Source organism: Meles meles, chromosome 6, assembly GCF_922984935.1.
Source record: "Meles meles chromosome 6, mMelMel3.1 paternal haplotype, whole genome shotgun sequence".
Taxonomy (NCBI): domain Eukaryota; kingdom Metazoa; phylum Chordata; class Mammalia; order Carnivora; family Mustelidae; genus Meles; species Meles meles.
Genome location: NC_060071.1, coordinates 139,961,876 through 139,982,561, shown reverse-complemented (window position 1 = coordinate 139,982,561; position 20,686 = coordinate 139,961,876). Strand labels below are relative to the sequence as shown.

General features: G+C 54.7%; 1 protein-coding gene across 1 annotated transcript in view; it reads right to left on the bottom strand.

Annotated features, from left to right (window-relative positions):
- Positions 1-473: 473 nt before the first annotated feature.
- MAP3K9 (mitogen-activated protein kinase kinase kinase 9) overlaps positions 474-20,686 on the bottom strand; it is a 73,759-nt gene continuing 53,546 nt past the window's right edge. The window contains exons 5-12 of the mRNA XM_046008529.1: positions 20,176-20,351; positions 16,991-17,231; positions 15,453-15,575; positions 13,895-14,048; positions 11,316-11,384; positions 9,810-9,922; positions 8,054-8,854; positions 474-6,713 (exon numbers count right to left, since the gene is read on the bottom strand). Of these exons, the coding sequence (XP_045864485.1) occupies positions 6,229-6,713; positions 8,054-8,854; positions 9,810-9,922; positions 11,316-11,384; positions 13,895-14,048; positions 15,453-15,575; positions 16,991-17,231; positions 20,176-20,351 (2,162 nt within the window). The 3' untranslated portion in view covers positions 474-6,228. The remainder of the gene's footprint in view (positions 6,714-8,053; positions 8,855-9,809; positions 9,923-11,315; positions 11,385-13,894; positions 14,049-15,452; positions 15,576-16,990; positions 17,232-20,175; positions 20,352-20,686) is intronic.

Genomic DNA, 20,686 nt, shown 5'->3' with positions numbered 1-20,686 from the left:
GAACCCAAGGTTCCCCTCACAGCCGCACACCCCGTTTACAGGTGTGCAACTCTGTGTGTGTTCTTCCTCTTGGCCCCATTTACCGCTTCACCAGTAACATCAGAGCGGAGGGTGATATGCCTGGGAGACGGCACATGCTTGCAGAGGGCTCTGAAGGCCCAAATCTGTGGCCCGTGCAGAAGTCAGCTGTGAGAAGAGAATGAATCATCTGGGCGGTGCTGTTCTCAGCGCCACGTGCCGGAAGGGCCCCTGTAGTCCGGGGGGTGGGGGGTGGGGGGTGCAGAAGGGGCACCAGGGAACCTCCTCGCCCACCTCCTCTTTCCTGCACCATAGACATAGCTTTTATTTTTCCTACGTACGGAAATTCCCCAGAAAGAGCCAGTTCCTTGGACAGACTGTTTAATTAAAAAGAGGGGAAAGGATAAGCTTACAAAGTACACGGCAAACCAGAGGTCATTGTTGTAACAGTTTTATTCAAGTCTGTGTGCGCTCTGGTGGCGGGACCAGGCTGAATCAGCATTACACTGTAATACGGTAAGAGGTTTAGCCATTGAACCAAGCCTGCTTGGCATCCCTAGTTAACAACTTACAGTACCTTGAAAAAAAAAAGCCAAAGAAAAGAACCTGGTAAGTTTCCTTCTGGGCTTTTCTAGTCTTAAATATTGTTGACAAATTACAATAACTTAAATCCCAAAGCAAAATGGGAATTCAAGGACACAGGGTCAGGACGCGTGGACAAGACACGGGAGCCCAGGGATGAAAACGAATAGCTAATTCCAGAGAAACAAAACACACACAAATGGGAACTTTCACTTTTTTCACCTAGACTCAAAGGCTCGAACAGGGAGGAAAACCCCAAAGAAGGCATTTCCGCAAACCAAGTAAAACCCATCACCAACCTCTTTCCTTAATCCTCCAGAAAATTCAGTTTACATCTGTGTGCAAGCACGTGAGTGTGCGAGTCGGTGTGTGTTTAGGGTGGACAGTGAGGAAACTCAGAGGAGAAAGCTGAAAAGTTCGTTGCCTCCCTTCTTTGCTACAGCTAGGGGCCAAGGGTGTGTAACTCACTACAAGGGCTTTTCTCTGGTCTCACTGCAGCGGTGACCAAGGGACCCAGGGCAAGGCTACAAGCAGGGAATGCAGGGAGCCACAGGCAGGAAGAATCCGGAAGGCCAGTCCTCTTGGCTCTAGGTTAAGGAAGGAGCCCAACCTGCAGAACGACTATCCCTAGGGCTCCCCGAGCAGCCTGGGGAGGACACGGTGCTTCCAGGGCCCTTCCAGGGCCCAAGACAGGAAATGAACAAAGGAGGGAGTTGCTGCGGGTATCTCACCAGGACAAACCGGAAAGAGTCAGCAGGCGCAGAAGACCTGCACAGCCAACCAGACGCCCAGAGCTGGGTCAGCTTAAATCCCAGACTTAGCTTCATCAGCCAGGACTCCGGTCTCTGCATCCCGCCCTCAAACGCCAGTGCCCGCGACAGCGAGCGCTCGGGGGGCCAGGCCGGGGAGGAGCTAGGGACTGAGGACTCCCAGCAGCAGCAGCGGGTTTTCCTTTCTGGTGTGGATTTTCACTAATCTGAATTTCTGATCTAAGACAGCAAGGATTCGTCTGAAAGAAGGGAGCATTTGGGATTGTGTTGTGAGTAATAAAAGTAGCTTGACAAGAACTCATCCCCAGGTCTGAAGCCAAGGGGAGAGGCAGGTGGCCCAGTATGCTGAACCAAAGGAAACTGCCAAGATTCGACTGGTTTTGACCTACAACCACACACACACACACACACACACACACACACACACACACACACACACACTTTCTCCACAAAGAGAAACAATCCAGCAAGGGGAGGCTCGTCACTGCTGGACCTTGGGTTCCAGATCACACATTTTGAAGTTAAAGGGCTTTTTCGTGCTTCGGGTAGGGAAGGTAGTATCCCGCTTAGTTCGTGGTTGGGCTCAGAGGTCCAGAGAGGGGAAGAAACATTTGCAACTTCACACAGCTAGTATGGAGACAGCTCAGGTCACCACTAGCCTGCCACACCTGTCACCTGGGACCACAGCGTGCTGTGGGCCACTCTCACCTCTGACCCAGGGCACCAGACTCTGGCAGAGCTTTCTAGAAAAGCCTAGCACTACAGCAAGGACAACATCTGCTTCTTCCCCAAAATCCTTCAAACAATGGAGTGTTTCTCACCGGCCTGAAGGGGGGCCCTCACCTACCTGAGTCAAAAGCACAGGCTTAATCAAACACGGGAGGAAAGGTCAAGGCTCCCGGAAGCATCCCCTTCACAGCCGTCCAGCCCTCAGAGTCCGCTGCTCTCCGCTTCTGTGAAACGTGTGCTGGAAGTTAGCAGTGCTCGGGCGCTGTCTCCCCCTTGTAGGGGGACGGAGGGAGGAGGCGGCCTCCACCGTAAGGACTGAGGACCAAGAGACTGGACAATAAGCCACACCTCAGTGCCCTTGGGGTGCCTTGTCGTGTCCCTGAGCAACCGTGGCCAGAGGGAAAAGGGGCCTTCTAAAGGGCCTCACACCGGGACATGATCTCAAGGGCCGGTGGACCTTCTCACAAAGATTCTTCTAGGAACTGGTCCGATTCCAGTCTCTGAACAAAGCAGACTCCGGGAATGACTCCTGAAAAACCTGAGACCCCAAACTGTCATTCTGACGCTGCCTCCGGCCTCCCCGTCTCCTCGGTCCTCCTTCCTAAGACGGTGACAGTGAGGACCAGCGGGACAAGGGAAGTGGGGGGAGTAGAAAGGGCGCTTACAAACACCAGGTGCCACATAAATGCAGAACACATGCCTGACCATGGTCCCCAGGCTAAGCCAACTCCAAAGCACTACTCTTCCAGAAACCAAAGGAAGGAACAGGAGGCAAGTCCCTCAGAGGCAGAAGTGGTGAGAACCACATTGCTGACGCCAGCAGTCCGTCCTGATGGTCGGCCGGGAGCAGGGGGCTTCGCTGACCTGCTGGGATACGTGTCCTCAAGGCCTTGACAGGGAAGCGGGTAACAGTGGCTTTTACAGGAAGGGAATGAGAGAGGAGCGAAAGACCAAGCCTGAGGCCAGAGAGCAAAGCAGAAAGTGGGAGAGAGACACCTTGCTCAGGGCTCAAGAGCTCGGTGCCCAACTCAGCAGCCGGCCCAAGCAGCTTTACAACTTCTCTTCCCTTGAACGTCTTCCTCCTGAAGCACTTCCTCTTCCGCACCAGCAAGTGTACCAGAAGGACAAGGATGCAAGTTTGCGAAGGCCCGGAGGAAAGGTCAGCACTACTCCGAGTGGACCCTTTTGAGCTGCCGTCATCACCACCACCGGCCCCCGGGGACCACAGGATGCGAGGTGAAGACCACCACCGGAGCCTCTCAGAAATAGCATTTGGGGAAAATGGGGATATCCACTCAGCCCCTGGCAGTGGCCTGGATCCCCAAGGGGGTAAATAGAGGATAATCCCGTTCAGGATCTGGGGAGGAGGAGCAGAGAGCAGGACCTGCTTCCCGTCACCACGCTCTAGGTAGTGAGCACCTGCCAAGAGCAGAGGGTAAGTGTTCCTGAGGAAAGAGAAGGAAAGAGAACAGGAGATGCTGGCTAATGCCGCGGCCGGGGCCGACCCCAGCTTCAAGGCCGGCTCCTGACCGCAGCCACAGAGGCGGGGGAGCCGAGGCGGACAGAAAGCAACTCAAACCCACTACTACACAGGATCCTTATTCAACCGAGCCTCGCCCCACAGAGAGAGAGAGAGAGAGTGTGTGGCGGGCAGGGGCCCGAAAGAGACCGGGTTTGGAGGAAGCTGAGAATTCCTCTATCTCCGGGCGAGCTCCCCGAAGCTGCTTCAGACTAAACCTGCTTCTGCCTCTTGCACGTGCAATTCTACCCTCAGCGGACGGAGGCTTCCCTTGTCTTCCCTCCGGGTGGGGAGTAAGAACCGGGTTCCACCTCTCACTCAAGGCCCAGGGGCCGCACTCAGCCGGCACTGCAACCATCACGTAACCACTCCCGAAAGAGATGGCTGCCACCGCAAGAAACAACGCGAAGTAGAGAACGGTCAGTTGCCTCACCGTGCAGAGCGCAGTCCAGAGCCAGCCGGTTTGGATCTTGCTGCAGGCTGCGCCCCGCCGAGGGGCCATTCAGCAGAGCCAAGGGTTTGTAAATGCATTAGTGACTTAGGAATCCGGCTATGGAGAGTCCCGGGGAAGGGCAAGGAAGAGACCACCTGCACCCTCTCCCCATCAAGAACAAAGGGGAGTCACTTGGTGGGCTGGAACTGTGGAGAGGATTCACATTTTTTCCCCTTCTGGCCAAGGGGCCCGGGGGATGGAGGCAAAAATCGTCCCTCGCAGTCTTCACTGCACAAAGGAGAGATGACACAGGGCAGCCCAACATACCGAGCCGAGCACGCCTCCCACCCGAGATGAGTGCCACTGAGCTCATCAAACAAGGAGCCATTTGAAAGCTAAGGTCACCCCTTCCTTCATTCCCAGGTTGGGACTTTATCAGTTACAGGGAGAGACGGAGCAGGGACCAAAGTCATCACCTGAGCCAGCTTCGTTGCTCCCCCGCTTCCCCCCTCCCCGTCCCGGCCCCCAGGCAGCAAACACAGGGAGCCCGCAGGCTGTCCCGCAGCATCTCCAGGGAACTATTCTGTGAGACAGGACAGTGAAGCAACGTTTGGAGAGTCTGCAGGGGAGAGGGGCATGACCTAAGGCTCTGCTCCCCATCAAGTTCATGCGTGCATCCCGCACAAGACTACTGTTCACACTTGACACAGGAGACCTCAGGGTAAGCGGAGAAGGGAAGGTACACAGGAGAAAGCTCTAGAAGCAACTCAACATTCAAGTCAAGGAAACAAACTCCAGAAAAGTTGGGGTTGGCCTCTGCTCTCCTTCCCACCCCGTACAGGGTCCAGAGCCCAGCATCGGGGTCGCCTGTGTACGGAGACAAGGGACCGTGGTCAGCCTGTGGAGCCCGGGGCTCGAAGCTTGGGGCACAATCATTAGGGGCTCACTGAGCACCTTACTAACATCATGGCCTCACCGTGTCCGTTTGCAGAAGGTACCACTAAGGCTCCGTTTTTCCTTCAAGGGCATCCCGGAACGGACCACCTGGCTGAGAAGACATCCCCCCAGTTCCAGCTCCCAGTGTCCAGGAGCCCCCACTCTGCCCCCACCAATACACTCTTCTGGAGCGGCACAAAGTCTCTACCAACCACACGCACAACCCCAAGTCCACTGATCCCAGGATGGGAGGAAAGGTCAAGGGACGGGCGGGCGTCACACATAAAGGTCAGACAACAAAATGGACAAGCGCAGGAACTTCGTCTCTGGCTTCAGAAGTGGCACCAGTGAGTGAGTCTCCCAAGAAATGATCCCTGGGATGAGCATGTTTGGGGCAGAAACTGGTCTGGCCATGTCCAGACCCCAGGTAGGAGATGGATGCCATCCACGGTGCTGGTTTCTGCCCTTATCTGCATGTTTCCAAAAGGAACAAGGACAGACTCTGTGACCCTCTTGGCTGCCACTCGACTCTGGGTTTCCTAACTCCTCCTCCTCCTCCCCCCAGTTCTCATTGAGGCAGGTCCCCTCACCCCTGCAAGGCTCAAATAAATGCAGGGAGGGGGCACCTGGAAGCCCAGGCAGGTCAGTGCCAGGTCTGGCAACTCCCGCGCCCCACGCCGGGGCACCGTGCCCTCGGTCCTCCGGCTGGCACGTAAGGGCTGAGGACCCGGAAAAGCTCCTATCTCACCCCAGCGGAGATGCGGGTTCATGGGTGTTGGGGAAGGATGTGGAAGAGGAGCAAAAATCAATCACAGAACACCCAGTACTGGTGTCTGGGAAGGTGGAACTCAGGCTAATACGAGGGCTCCAGGACAGGCTCTGGGCTTACCCGGGGGGCTCAGGAGAGGGAGCAGCAGGCAGATTTGGCTGAGTGACCCCGCAGGGCCACCCGAAAGGCGAGGAAGACTGTGGAGGATGGGGGACATGCACGCACCCCTCTCCCCTACACAGCCAGAGCTGATGGCCACAGCCCCTTCCAGTGGATGTGGGCAGAAAGGCCTTACAGGGCAGGGGACCCTCTGAAGTGGCCCTGCTTCCACCCCTTCCATCTTCAAAGTGCATTATCAGTGCAAGAAGCAGGGCTGGATTTCAGGGGGGTCCAACTCTGAGAAAGGGCTGTGCCAACCAGCTCCCCCGATCTCCTCCTGCTTCCCCCTCGGCCTCCCCCAGCCTATTTCACGCTAAGACCAGAACTCTTGCTGAATCTCGTAAGGGGCAGGCCTGTGTGTGTTCAGTTCAGCTCTGCACAGCGGCACGGTGCTGTCCTGACTCTGGCCCTCTGCGTCCAGATCCAGAAGCGTCCGCTCGGCGGGGGGCAGCGGCCCCGCCTGGAACGGGAGCAAGGCCGGAAGTCCAGGCCGTTCCTCCACAGTGCTGCTGCTGCTAGCAAAGCAGGAGTCCAGGTTGCTGGGCGTCTCCGTGCTGGAGCTGTTGGCTGGGGAGGCGCTACGGGCGTGGCTGGGGGACACAAACCACCAAGGGTCCAGCCGCTGCCGGTTGGCAGAAGGACGTGGCCGAGGCAGAAACTCCAGGGTCTTGGGTCTCTCCAAGGTGGAGTCCTGCTGTGTGTTCCAGCGCCTTGGGGTTGGGGGAAAGACCACATTGGGGTCAGGGAGACGGGGGAATTCACCTGGGTCTCGGCTGGGGCTGGGGGTTTTCAACATTCCTGGTCAAAGAGACAAAGGGAGAAGCATCAGATGACACCACCACATTCCTGGGCCAGCGAGACGCCAACCACTCCCTCCCCGCAGCGGCCATATCCTTAGCCACTTGGACCAACCCGCGGAACCCATAGTTAATGAGCACCAGTGACCTGCCGGGCAGTGTGCTGCGAGGCACCGGGGATACAGCAGTGAGCCAGAGGCTGTGATCACTGTATCTGATTAGAACAGTCATCACGGGACACAAGCAGGTGACATCTGTAATGAAAAAGCTTAAGGTAGAACTATGCCCCACGGACTACCCTGGGTTGGCAAATAAAGCTTCCGTGTAACAGAGCCACGCCTACGGCTCGCTCTCCCATACAGCAGCGGCGTTGAGTCGTTACAACAAACACCACGGGACCCACAAAGCCTCACATATTTACTCTCTCTCCCTTCACCAAGAAACTTCGCTGACCCTGACTTAAGGAGAGGTCTGCTTATTCCCAGTTTAATCAGTGAATAAACACGTGAGGCAGGAACAAATCAAGGTAACCAAACTCTACAGATGAGTCATAAGGTCTCTCCCCAAAGAGGACACACCTCTGTACGGCAAAAAAAATCTAAAGAGGGGAGGGGGCAAGCGGAAGGGAAGATAACTGTCATTTACACTCAAGTATCACTCGAATCTCAGTCACCATCTCGTCGTCTTCTGTAGGGTGAGGGGGGTTTCAGAGTCAGATTCAGGTCCCCAGGGGGCGGGAGGCTGCTGGTGGGACGACGTGAGATTTGGATGGCCAGGTGGCTTGGTGTCAGACGGAGGAGGCAGGCACACGCCGGGCCCAGCAGTTCACCCGGATCCCTCTCCACGTTCAGGGAGTCAGCCATGAGTAAGGAATGACTGATGCCAGGCAGGACGCCCAGGAGGAAGCTTGCCTGTGAGCACGACTGCACCAGCGCAGTAATGGCAGGCAGGAGCCCAGCCACGTGGCACCAGATGCCCCTCTTGGGGCAGCACGCCATTCCTTCCGGGAACTTCCGTTTCCCCTTCTGGGAACAAGCAGAGCTAGGCTCCCGCCCCACCCATACCCTGAAAGCACCGCACGGTGCACTCCAAGACCCAGGGCCTGAATATCTCCCGGAGCCCCGGGTCTGATCCTGCCTAGAACCTTTCTGTCTCCCCTGCACTGAGGCCCAGGACAGAGAGAGGGCAGCCGGCCGGGCCACCTCCCCAGCCGGGGGCAGCATGTCCCGGTGAGCGGAGTCCGAGGAGGAAGGACATTCACTCCAATACTGCCACCCCTGGCAGGGGTGCGGAGTGGTCACAGAGGCAGAAAGGAGGAAAGAAGATGAGGGCAGGGCTCACCTGCGCCAGGGCTGGGGCTCAGCCCATTGCTGGAGGGGCTCCTGCTGGCTAGGAGAGCCGCCGGCTTGAGGGCCCCGTCGGACGGAGTCCGCCGGTGGCCACTGGGCTGCGCGGGGGCCGTGAGGGTGACGTGGGTGGGAGTCAGGGACTGGTTCGGGTCTCGCTTGAAGCGCTCCACGCGGACGTCGACCAGGGGGTTGCGGGTGCACGGGCTCAGGGGCGGGGCCTCGGCCGGACTGACCGGCATCTCGTACACCACGATCTCGTCGCTGTCAGAGCGCAGCAGCGAGCGGGTGGAGTTGCACTCGGAGACGGACGAGAGCGACAGCAGCGTCAGGGAGGCGGAGGGGTCGCCCAGCAGCAGCATGGGCTCCTCCTTCTTGAAGAGCTTCCGGGAGGGGGGGCTGGTGCTCCGACGAGGCCGGCTGGCCCTCTGGAAAAGACCCTCGCGCCTCTTCTTCTCCTCCCGGGCTGGGGGCTCAGACTCCTCCGGGGGAAGCAGCTGGTACTTGCCGGCCTCCAGCAGGTCGAACCCCAGGCCCGTGGCTGCGAGAACAGCCCCACAGCCGAGCAGGGCCACCTCACAACGGCGGTGGCCACCGCCCCGCTTGAGGCTGTTGGTGGGCGTCAGCTGCGGGGTACTGGTGGCCGAATTGACCGGGGTGGGCTCCTCGTGGACTCCGTCACTGGAGGGGCCCTCTCCGTCCTCTCCACGAGGGAATGGGATACAGAGGTAGGACTGGCTGGGTGGATGCTGTAGACGACTCTCCCCGCTTCCGGGGCCTTCGCTGTCCTCATCCTCTGTGTGGACGAGAGGAAGGGAGGGGACACGGGACATGAAGATGAAGCAGCAAGAGACTCTTGTCCTCCTCTCCAACCCCGCCTCCTGGCGGAGCGTCAAGAACACAAAGGTTGAAGAGTCTCACAAACGGGATAAGGAACCCGTCATTGACTCCCAGGGTCACTGACCCTCCACACTCAACTGTGACCAACCCGAGGAAATCCCTCTGCATTCCAGAGCCTCCTTTCCTGTTTTCTGAAGAGGAAATCTGTCACTTTGCTACTCCTTTCATAGGGACCCTCAACACAAGAGGGAGAGTGTGAGTGTCCTAGAATAGTGGGTGGAACACAAACATTCCTCCTTTTTTTGCACCTTAAAATTGGAAGAGACCTTGAATTTCTGGGCTGGCCTAGAGACCTGTCCTTAGACCAGTGTCCTGCAATGGACTGGAATGCCCTCCAGGTGCATCTACTCTATGGACTGACCCACTACGACCTTGGAAATCTTCAGAGAGAACAGCACCTGCTGTCTGAGCGACAGCCTGGAGGAGACCTTACCCAGTCAGCAATCCCAAGCAACTGGAAAGCTTCCTTGGAGAAAGACCACAGTGTCCCCCCCCACCATCGCCTGGCTTGCAGACTCCCCATATTAAGATACAAAGGAAAGCGACCCAGCATAGGGAAATGCCTGATTCAAGGCCTCACCCTCTGCACTGCCCTAAGGAGACGATACCTGGCTCCCTGGGATGGGAGGCCGCGGGCAGGCCCCAGGGCAGCAGGAGGAAGAGACTGTGACTGGGGAAGGGTCAACGAAATGGGAGTAGAGCGAGCAAAGAGGGAAGGAGGAGGGGCCCGGGAGTCGGGGAAAGAGGAGACGACCTCCATGAAGGGGCACCAGGAGTCCTCAAACAGTCCCAGAGCTTGACCAAAATTTCCCTGAGGGAACAGGGAAGGTCAGGACAAGGGCAATGCTCACCCATCTCCATAAGGCTGGTGAACCCTGGCAGCGCCGGGCTACTCCTCGGGCCCTTTCCCAGGTTGGGGGCACTGGACGACCACTGTTTGTATCCATCTACCAGGGACTTGAGGCTGATGGGAGGAAACGAGGAAACTGTGAGGACTGGTTACTTCCCTTACCTCCACGGGCCTGTGCAAATGTCTCTCCCTGGGAGCTTATTAATTCCACCAAAGCCCACGAGCCTTGGTGTACAGGCAACAAACCCCGAGTCCCCTCACATCGCAAACAGAAGTACACATGCTCTCAGAAGAGAAAAGCAGGGCCCGGAACCCACCCCTCCACATGCTGCCCTGGAGCCGGGGAAAGATCTAGCAGGCAGGCTGGCAAGAGGGCAGAAGAACGCGGACTGCCCAGCACTGGCCCGGTCTTGCCCGAGCCCATCTTCTGCAAGAGGCCATCGCTCCGGGACACTGTCTACAGCACAGTGCTGACATCAGGGGACACCGCGATGCCAGGCAAGCCCCGGGCAGGGGAGCCGGCAGACACGGACGGGCCAGCCTGCTCCACTCAGACCGTTTCTCCACTCCTTCCAAGCGTATGGCATGCTCAGGCAACTTTCAAAGCCAGACACTTTTTTTAAAAACAAAAACCAGCCAACAAAGCTGCACCAACCCAGTGCACTTTGGGACAGACCTATGTGCAGAGTACATAATGCTGTACCGGAGCCCCTGGTTTGCTGGGAGCGGAGAGGAAAAGGGCAGGAGCTCACTTTCAGATCCCTGTGAGGAGCTCACACCTGCAAGCCAGTAACTCGGGGGATCCTGAGGGGGGACCCCTCCAGCCCCCTCATATGATGGGGAGTCAGAGGCCCAGAAGCACTGGTCTTTCTCTAACAGACAATAAAGAGTGAAAACTGAGGAAATCTGTGGGTTATCGTTACCTTGGAAATACCAGGATGATAATCAGAGGTGGCTCTCATTTTAGGACCAGAAAAAGCTACTCAAATAAAGCCCACTCTTCCCAGTCCACCCTGAGGGAGAGAGAAGGACCAACGTTTCCCCTCATTTCAGATCTGTTTCAAGTGTTACCAGAAATACCAATGAATTCAAGCACATTCAGCCACCAGTGGTTTCCACTAAAATCCGCAGCCAGAGATAAGCATGCTACTCAACCCATGGCCTGGGACTTCTAACTGACAATCTTCTAGTATCTTCGGGGTTCAAGGGAATCAGATTAGCAAAGTCAAAGCCAGTGCTAAAGACGACAAAGAGCCTTGCGCCGTCCCCCTATAACTAAGGGTGCCGGGAGAATCCCTACCCCGGGGGCGGTCAGGGGAGGGAAGAAAGGGAGAGTCAGACCGACACACAGGAAGATCCCAGGGTGCACGAGGGTACTGCTTCAAAGGAAAACAGCACAGCCTTGGCAATAATGAGGTTCGATTCTACGGGGTGTGCCGTGAGAACGAGGAAATGGAACGGGAACTATTACGAACACACTTGATGGAAGCGTGGAGATGAGACTCACCCCAGGTGGAAATGTGGAGATTCTGATGGGGTACTTAAACCATTAGCTTTCTCACGTCTCTGAGGGGATCTTCAATGAATAAAGAAAATCAGTAGTAGGCAACAGTGGGTACATCCAACTCAGCCTCTCCCACATGGGCGCCCTCGAGGCTGGACTCCAGTCACGTGGCCAGCTGCCCTCCTTTTGTCCGCTCAGCACAGCCCACATCATGTGGGAACGTTAACGAGGTGGCCGTGCTCGAGCTGCCACAGGCCCAGGACCTCCCAATCTGTGGGGCAAAGGTCCCCGAGCCGCCATAGCCTAACTGCAGAGACAGCATGAAGCCACATACCCAAGCTGTCTGTGAGCAAGTATATGTTTCCTATAAGATATACACTATTTAAAAGGATGGAGATGCAAATTCACTTAACATTACTGAATTCAATATAGCTTCTTGCTGTTACATATTTTCTTCCGATGATAGGGACTAAAATTAGAAATACTGTCATACCGAGGCTCTCAAAAATTTCTGACATTTGACTTGAGAATGAACAGAATACACGCGATTTCTTGACTAGGAATTGAGAATCAATTATAACTCATATTTTGAAATGTTTCAACAGTTTTGAGGACAAATCTATGTAAGGGAGAAGAAATGCCAAAATTAATATTTTGGAATGTGAAATAAAGTTAATTTACCAGCAAGACAAAAAAAAAATCTATAAAATGAAACAGAACTATAGAAACTACTGGGATCCACAGCCAACCTGGGAAATCCTGTCAGGAATCAAACAAAAGTCAGAAATATCAAGGGATTCAGGGCGACTGAGTTTCTCAGATCCACAACCCTACTGGACTCCAGGGCTCAAGCGCAATCAGACTGAGGAGCTCTTGCCCCTACAGAACCTACCGCAGCAGAACAATTTACCATTCCTAGAGGGCTCAGGCACTGAATTCTCAGCTTAGGCAGTTTGTCCTACATACCTAAATTTTCCTTCCTGCCTGCCTGCCTTACTTTCCTCCCTCCCTCCCTTCCCTTTCCCTATTCCAAGGCATCTTGGATTTCTAAAGCCTGGCTTCAAAGAGTCAATCCTTTATGCACCGAATTGACATTTTCGCCTTCAGCTGAGGTCTGACACGAGAACACATTGGACCTGAGATGGTCTAGTAGTCCAAAGAATACCGCAGCCAGGGCCAGGGCCAGGCACAAGCTCAGGAAAGTCACTGCAAAGGGAGAAGGGGGTTGCTGCTGCTTCTCACTCAGAAAAGTCAAGAAACGGGATTCTAGGTTTTAAAAGCATAAGAACCATAAACCATGACGCTCATTCTTCAGCGGCGACACGGAAACGGCACGAGAAGCGTGCAACGGCACAGCCGTCGTTACACAGGCTCGCCGGGAGCCAGCGAATCCTGCCTGCACGTCCCAAAGAGGAACTTATTTAATCCTCGTCTCAGCTCCACTGGGGGGTGCCGACGGAGCCCCGTTTTACAGACGGGAAGACATGAGGCCACCGGGCGAGCCTGGGGTCACCAGGTGCGCTCGCCGCTGCGGACTGCGGCCTGAGGCATGGCCTCCGAGGAGCCGGGACCTGAGAGACTCTAACCCATAACGCTCAGGAAGACCAGCACGTCCAAGACGCAAAGCTGGGTCTCGTGCTTTGCCCAGAGCGGCTGCTCACACGCTCAGTGTGGCTAGGAGGTGGGGCTTAAAAGAAGTTCTGGGGGCCTGAGATGTCATGAGCACTGGGTGTTACAGGAGACTGATGAATCAGTAAACTCTACCTCTGAAATTGTTAATTAATTGAATTTAAATAAATTTTTAAAAAAAGTTCTGGGGGCGCCTGGGTGGCTCAGTGGGTTAAAGCCTCTGCCTTCGGCTCAGGTCATGATCCCAGGGCTCTGAGATCGAGCCCCTCATCGGCCTCTCTGCTCTGCGGGGAGCCTGCTTCCCCCTCTCTGTGCCTGCCTCTCTGCCTACTTGTGCTCTCTCCCTCTGTGTCAAATAAATAAATAAAATCTTAAAAAAAAAAATACTTCTGGTGGCCTTGGTGTTACATCTGAGCGCACGGACTGCCAGCGCTGGGTTATTCTGACCGCCCTTGCTTCAGGACAAGCCTCCAAGTCAAGAGGGTCCCGTAAGCCCTGCCCTTCCTTCTCTTGGCTCTGCGCGGGTGTTTGAAGGGGAAGAGCCAGACGCCGGCAGGGCTCAGCAGACTCGAACGGGAGGGCTAACTCCCGTCTACCGCCTGTGTTCGCGAGTCTTACTGAAAGAACACAGGCGCGTGCGCTCCTTCGGGTACGTGTCGCCCGTGGTCTGCGCCCGCTCTGGCGCCGCAACAAAGCAGCGGAGGAGCTGCAAAAGAGAAGACAGGACCCGCAAAGCCTAAAATATTTGCTACCATACACAAAAAGTGTGCTGAGCCCCTTCCTAGGGGAGGTCCAGGGAGCGAGGATAGTGGAAAACCACTGCAAAGACCCAGAGGCTTGTAATTTCTCAGAAAGCAATGAAACCCACAACAGCGAGAAAGTATTTCACGTCACAGTTCTAAAAGGGAGCACCCGTCTTTAAGTGGAAAGAGTCGCCTCCTTCTGGTTCTTACCCTTCATCTCCTGAGGCGAGCTCCTTCTGACCAAGCGAGCTTGGCCCCCACGTCCGTCCTTTCTTCTTGGGGGCCCTCTTCTCCTCCTCCTCCCCTTCCTCTCTCAGGATGACTGAGTTCCGGCCCCAGGTTTTGCTGCTTTCACCCGGTGTCACTGTGAATAACAAAAGTTGGATGGGACCTGGAAAAAAGATGGACAGGGTCCCCCCAAATCTAGCCTCTACCTCACCAGACACACACACACACACACACACACACATATGGAGTTGCAGGGGAGAAGTCAAAAACTCTGTGCCCGAGTGGAGCTTTCGAGTCCTCAGGCAGCAGTCACCGAGCGCTCTCAAAGCACCCAACACGGGAAACTTCCCAGGTGCTCCCAAGTCCAAGGCAAAGCTGGCACTTAGGCCAGCCGGAAACCGGAGTTCCAAACAGATCTGGCGTAAGGAGCTTGTTTTGTTCCAGCGGAACTGGAGTCGGGGTAGGTATGGAAGGAGGTAGGCAGGAAGGAAAAAAAAGGTAAGGGTGGAGGGAAGACTCAGAGGTGCGGAGAAGAATTCTGGTAAGAAAGGAAGACAATGAGGAGGTCAAGGCTGTGGAGCAGGAAGTCAGGAGTCGGAGGAGAAGGGGACAGAACAGCCTAGAGAATTGTAGCAGGTAAGAGAGGAGGAACGTTCTCCTGACATTACTGTCTTACAGCAGAAGTTCAAATCCAAATGCCTCAGAGACTAGGCTTGTATCATAAATGAGCAGATGGTTCCAGACACCAAAAAAATAGTCGCTGAGGGGACTGAGGTAAAACACGAGCATATGGAAGTCGCCATTGCTTCCAGCCAACGGTGGCCACATGAAAAAAGGGAATCCACAGATATGAATGGATTTTTCAAGGGGAGCCCGCCAGAGTTTGTCTTTTGTTTGTTTATAAATGAAATCTTTAAGCTAGGGAAACGACTCCATTCATACATACACGCCTGTGTGGAAATTCTTTTCATAAACACTAGAATTGTAAAAATTTTTAAATGTTTTGTAAATTTTATAAAATTGTACAATTTACAATTATAAAATCGTTAAGAATATAATTGGTCCAGACTTGACCTATCACGAAGCATGTGGCAAGCTTCCTTAGGACCTACACTTTGAAAACACCCTTCCCTGGGGAGCATGAACAACAACAAAAAACAATGATGCCCCATATATGGCAGAGAGCATACAAGGTCCCCAGGCCAGGGTACCAACCAGCCCAGGCCAGGTCCCAGGCTAGCTACAGCACACGCCAGTTTCCGAACTGCTCTGTAGTTCACGGAAGATCCCATCAATGCCCCCAGACCCCTCCGCTGGCCTCTAAGAGGAAGAGGAGGGAAGGTAGCAGTATAGAGCTAACGGAGAGACAAGGAGGAGGGCTACGGGTTTGCGTACATATGCGCACGTATATACACATTGCGGAGGAGAGGTGGCAGAAGTTATGGATGGAGCAAGCCTGGGCCAGTCGGTGGCTGGACAGAGCAGGGGACAGAGGCCCCTGGTGTGTTCTGGCCCCAGCTAATTTGGGAAACAGTCTCACACTGGATGGCTCGAAGGCGAGGAATGATGGTGGGGCTCGCGGGAGGACTGGAGCGGCTGCTGACGAGACTCTTCCTTTTATCCATGGTGGGAGAGGCCTGAACCGTGAACTTGTGCTGGAAATCTGCTTGGGGAAAGACAGACATGTGTGCGCGTTAGAATTTTCCATTACCCAGTTCCTACGAGAAAAGTGACACTTCCCGGCAGGCTGGAGGGACAGGCCCCGGTTTCCTAAGAAGCAACTTGTTCGCCTGGAAAACGCTTTCTCCCCGAGGACGGCAGGACAGCCAGCCGAACGTATTAGAAGGAAAATTCACTCTCCAAGTCAAGCTCATCTATAGCACGTGAGGTGTAGCAACCACAGATTTATAGCCGTTTTCTGAAGATCGTGAGACTTGCTGATTAGTCTAGGAAACCTAATTTAAAATTTGGTTTCTTACAACCGATGAGGACAGGCCCCCTTTTCTCGGGGACCAAGGCAGGGAGCCAGAGGCTTCTCACTAAGGGCAGGCGGAGCAGAGTAATAAGGACTCAGCCTTGGTGGGAACCTAGGTACGTGAGCACCATGGGGCTAATGGTCCAAACTGTGGTGTTATCCAAAGGCGGTTGTGGTACGGCATAAAGAAGGAAAACCTTCCAGCCCTGGTTTTCTAAGTCCCCGTGTCCTCATCTATCAAGAGGTGTAATAAACAGACGAGTGTCTGCACTGGGGTCCCCTGACCAGACGTGATCTCCCTGAAGGTGAGAACTACTGCTTCCCTCCGAGCTTCCCCAGCTCACAGCAGCAGCCACCGCACACGACACGCTCAAGGGGGGCTCACAGACTGTGCTGCCGGCCAGGAAAATGTGCAACAAGAACACTAGGAGACATGCCCCACAAATCCAGCCACCGGACTGCACTGGTTGAATTCCCATGCTTGCACTGAAGCCATCATCCCGGGGCTTAAAATCCTCCACCGTGTCCCCGCGATGCTATCTTCCCTCGGTTTCCTCCCACCTCTGCTGAGCTTGCTTCCCAGGACCTTGTAGACGTAGAACACAACAAACCCACATTGAGCACCACCTCCCTCCACGAGTCCATTACAACCCACGAAGGTTCTAACTCATGGTCTCATACTGATTTGCATTTTCCCAAGGCTGGACATACTACAGATGTACCTCTCTCCACCCAAAGTGCCTCTGAAAGGTTGTGCGCAACTCAAATCCCTACCCGTGAATCCTAAACTCAACTGCGGCCAGAGAACTGGTGACTCAAAAAAACCCTGAGAGGAGTTATTCTGCAGAGCCCTGAGTCCTCTACGGGAGCCACCAGGCTGCTCGCTGTCTGGACCGTGCCCATCAGGTCTGCCTGCCACCCATGTGTCCTTCCTCCGGGTCTGCTTAGTCACACTCAGGAACTCCCCTGGAGTGCGCCAGCTTGGCCGTGGGCCAGTCTCCCCCCGAATGGCCAGCCCACTTCGAGCCGGCATGGATCTGAGACCCAGAGCGTCCTGCCTCGGAGCTGGGCCCCCGCCTCCCCGTGGGGCCCCGGCCACTGACCGGAAGGGAGGCTGATGCGGTTCCCGTCCTTGAGCTTCAGCCGGCTCTTCCGGAACTTGCCCTTGCGCTTCTTCACCCGGGGCTTCTCCTGGCACAGCTGGTGGATGATGATGTTGAGCTCCCGCTCCAGGATGTCGATCTCCCGCTCGGCCAGCTCCTGCTCACGGCGCCGCAGCAGCTCCTCCTGCGTCTTCTGCTGGAGCGCGGCCCGCGTCAGCTCCTCCTCCCAGGTGCGCAGCTCCTGCAGGGGCAGAAGCATGGCAGAGAAGCGGGGGCCCTCCGGGCTGGAGGGGAGGCCAGGCCGAGGGCCCTCGAGGGCTGGTGCCTCCATACTCCAGGTCCCAGCTGGGACGCAGGTCTCCCAGCTGGCTGGTAAGGGAATCCCTGACCGCCCTGGGAGCTGAATGCCCAGGAGGCACAGGCTCAGCCCAGCCACCTGCGGACATAGCCGTGGTAGCCCTGGAGGCGGGGGCTGAGGGTTCCTAGATTACTGATTAAAATTGCCTGTGACTGGAAAAACACGGGCGTGTGGGTAGAAAATATTATCATGTACTTAAATTTCACAGACTTGGCGGTAGTTTCATTTTTTCCCATTCTATAAAGGATGGTTTTTAAACCAGAGCCAATTTAATGTGACTTAAACTGTGCCCACTATAAATGAATCAGCCTCCAGGTATCACCTAATAGTCAAATAAAAATGTATTTCCAGAGTGATTGCTCAAAAGGCAGCGAGGCGTGTCTTCGGCACCTCTGTTCAGTTGGTGAGGGACTCCACGGAGGCACGTGCTTTGCACTCTCCTCTTGAAGGAAAACGCTGTGCTCTGGAAGGATCGCGGCAGCACAGCAAAGAGAAGAGAAAACACTTCCCAGTCTCTGCCAGGCGCTTGCTCGGGCACCACTGCTTATTAGATGGGCAGAACCTGCTCTCATCTATGGGATGGTTTGGGTTGTAGCCCCTTCCTTTGAGGGAACGCAGAGCCCAGCCCAGAGACAAATCCATCACCGCCATACCTGGAAACTAAGTTGAGACAAGCTGGGAATGAGCTGACTGACACGAGAAACCAGGACACTCGTGGAATACTGGCCAACGGCACCATAAATCCCCAGCCTCTCCAACATGGTGAGTCTCCTCCTTCTTGTGAAGCACCCATCGGGGATCCGCCTCCTCGTATGCAAATCGCCTCACGGCACACAATGACTTAGGAGGCATGTCCCCAGAGAGAAAGCTCATTATCCATCCCTCACCTCACCTGCCCCACTCGGAGTCTTACCATGGACAGACGACAGGGCACCGTGGTTAAGAGCCAGGACTCTGGAACAAACTGCCCGAATTGTGGCCCGGGGCGAGTGACCGCGGGCCTTGTAAGGACCACGGAGTTAACTGCACTGACATCACAGTTGTTTACATAAGATAATTATTATCTTATTTTGTGAGGTTGTGTGAGGATCCCTACAAATCGCTTTGCAACAGAGCATAGCACATAGTTAGCACATAGTGCGCGCTCTGCGAATGCTGACGGTTACGAGAATTGGTTTGGCTTCTCCTAGTAACTACCCATGACAAAATCCAACTTCCATTTTTCGTACTGGCAGGTACCCTTACAATTTCATCAACCGGAAGCAAGAAAACCATGAATCAAGTGATTCGACAACCTCAAGAGCCAGCAACACGAGGGTCTACTCGGAACAGCACTAGTAACAGGAGCTCCTTCTCCTCCTCTTCTTCTTTTTTTAAGATTTCATTTATTTGCTCATTTGAGAGAGAGAGAGAACATGAGTAGGGGGGCGGAGAGAGGGACAAGCAGACTCCCTGCTAGGTGGGGGGCTCACTGTGGGGCTCCGTCCTCCTGAAACCATGACCTGAGCCAAAGTCAGATGCTTAACTGACTGAGCCGCCCGGGTGCCTGAGGAACAGCCTCTTTCAATCATTCAGTCACTGTTGGTCCCTTCCCCCCACCCAGGGCCCAAAAAGCTGTCATAAGCTCAGTCCACTCCCCTGTGGAACACTCACTGACTTGCCAAGTAGCACCAGGTTGAGGAGTGCTATGTGGCTAAGAAGAGGTGAATCTCTTCGTATGAGCTTCAGGAATGATTTGTAAGTCGTTTGTTGCGGCAAACAACGATACTGGAGAGAAGATGGCTCTGGAATCAGATGACCCAGGAGGAAGATTCTGCTTCTGCGCTTACTGGCTGTGTGACTGCAGACAGGTTTGCCCAGGACGAGAAAGACAGGGACACCTGCCTACATGCTGGGGGGCAGGGGCCACGAGACGGCAGGATATAAAGGATGAAAGTTTCTTCCATCATCACGTCTTTCAAGGGAAAGAACTGAGAAGCCATAAAGATGTACATAATTTCAGCTCCTCTTATCATGTTGCTTCCCAAATGCCCCGAGTGGGCAACGAGGAGGGAAAAAAGAAATTTGCGAGGAGACACGTGGCTGTGGCTTGTGTCCCTGGCTTTAGCCCTTAGATCCAGCCCAGCCCGAGTAGAAGCAACGTAAGCGCTTGTTCCCCCACCCCTACCCCCCGTGGACGCGGACCACTCCTCAGACACCGGGGGCCGGGAGAGGAGCCACGTAAGGAATGCCACCAAAACGCATGGCAGATCTCTAGTAAGCTAAGAATATCTGAACTCCTCAGTCAGTTCAGGCTTTAGCCTTTTTCGTAAAAACACGCAAAACACCCTATAATTTCAGAACCAAAGTATTTTCAGCCCATCTTTTGTTTCTGACTCTGATACCAAAGACAGTGGCAGGATGCGCTGATGACTGTGTTCAGTGTTGAAGCGTCCCTGTCTCCAGGTAACCCCCACTCTGCAAGTCCACTACAGAACCAAGAAACGTTTCTAGAACCCTCTCTGATTTCCTGCTGGTGCCTGCCCAGTGGCGCTCTTCCTCTGGTTTGGACAGTGGAACAGATACTCCGTGTGGAGAACTTTGGGCTCATGACGCCCAACTTGTTCCTGCCAAATCCCAGAAAGAAAGGAAATGTCTCTACCACTTCGGGTCACACCTGAGGCCTGGAGAACTCTCGCTATGTAACGTCGGGAAGAAAAAGGTGCTGTCACCTCAAACTAAGCAGGAAGATGCTTGTGTCAGAATCGGTCCAGAGGCCCCAGCGGAGAAGGCCCAGTGGGGAATGCCCACTTGATTCAACGCATGCCTTTTTTCTTGTTTTATTTACCTTTTCTTTGGCCCTGAGTTGGTCAAACATCTCCTGAATCTCGTGTTTCCAGTCATCCTGCAGGCAGTGGAAGGAGTCCTTGGGCATTTCAAAGAAGCCAGACTCCTCTATGGTAGTTAGCTGGTCCAGGATATTTGTGAAAGATGGTCGTGAATGAGGGTCAGGATTCCAGCAGTCTGTGTGGGACACGGGAGCAGACAGAAAGCACCAATGGACAGAGACAGGAGTAAGACAGAATATTACGTGACCTTATTTACCAGGAAACTGTCTCACAATTTTCTTTCCAGAAACAGAAACACGGGGATTTCGGCAACCACACACAGGGCCCGGGGAAAGCAAGCTGCCCACGCTCACCACCAGAGTGAACGTGGAAACAGATGCAGCAGCCCCCAACCGACTCTGCCTGCCGATTTAGCATCAGAAAAGCAAGTCCAAGGGGTTTGCTGGCACAAGGCTCGACAACCAGGACTTACCACGTTCCTACACAATTCCAGTCCTGACAGTGGTGACT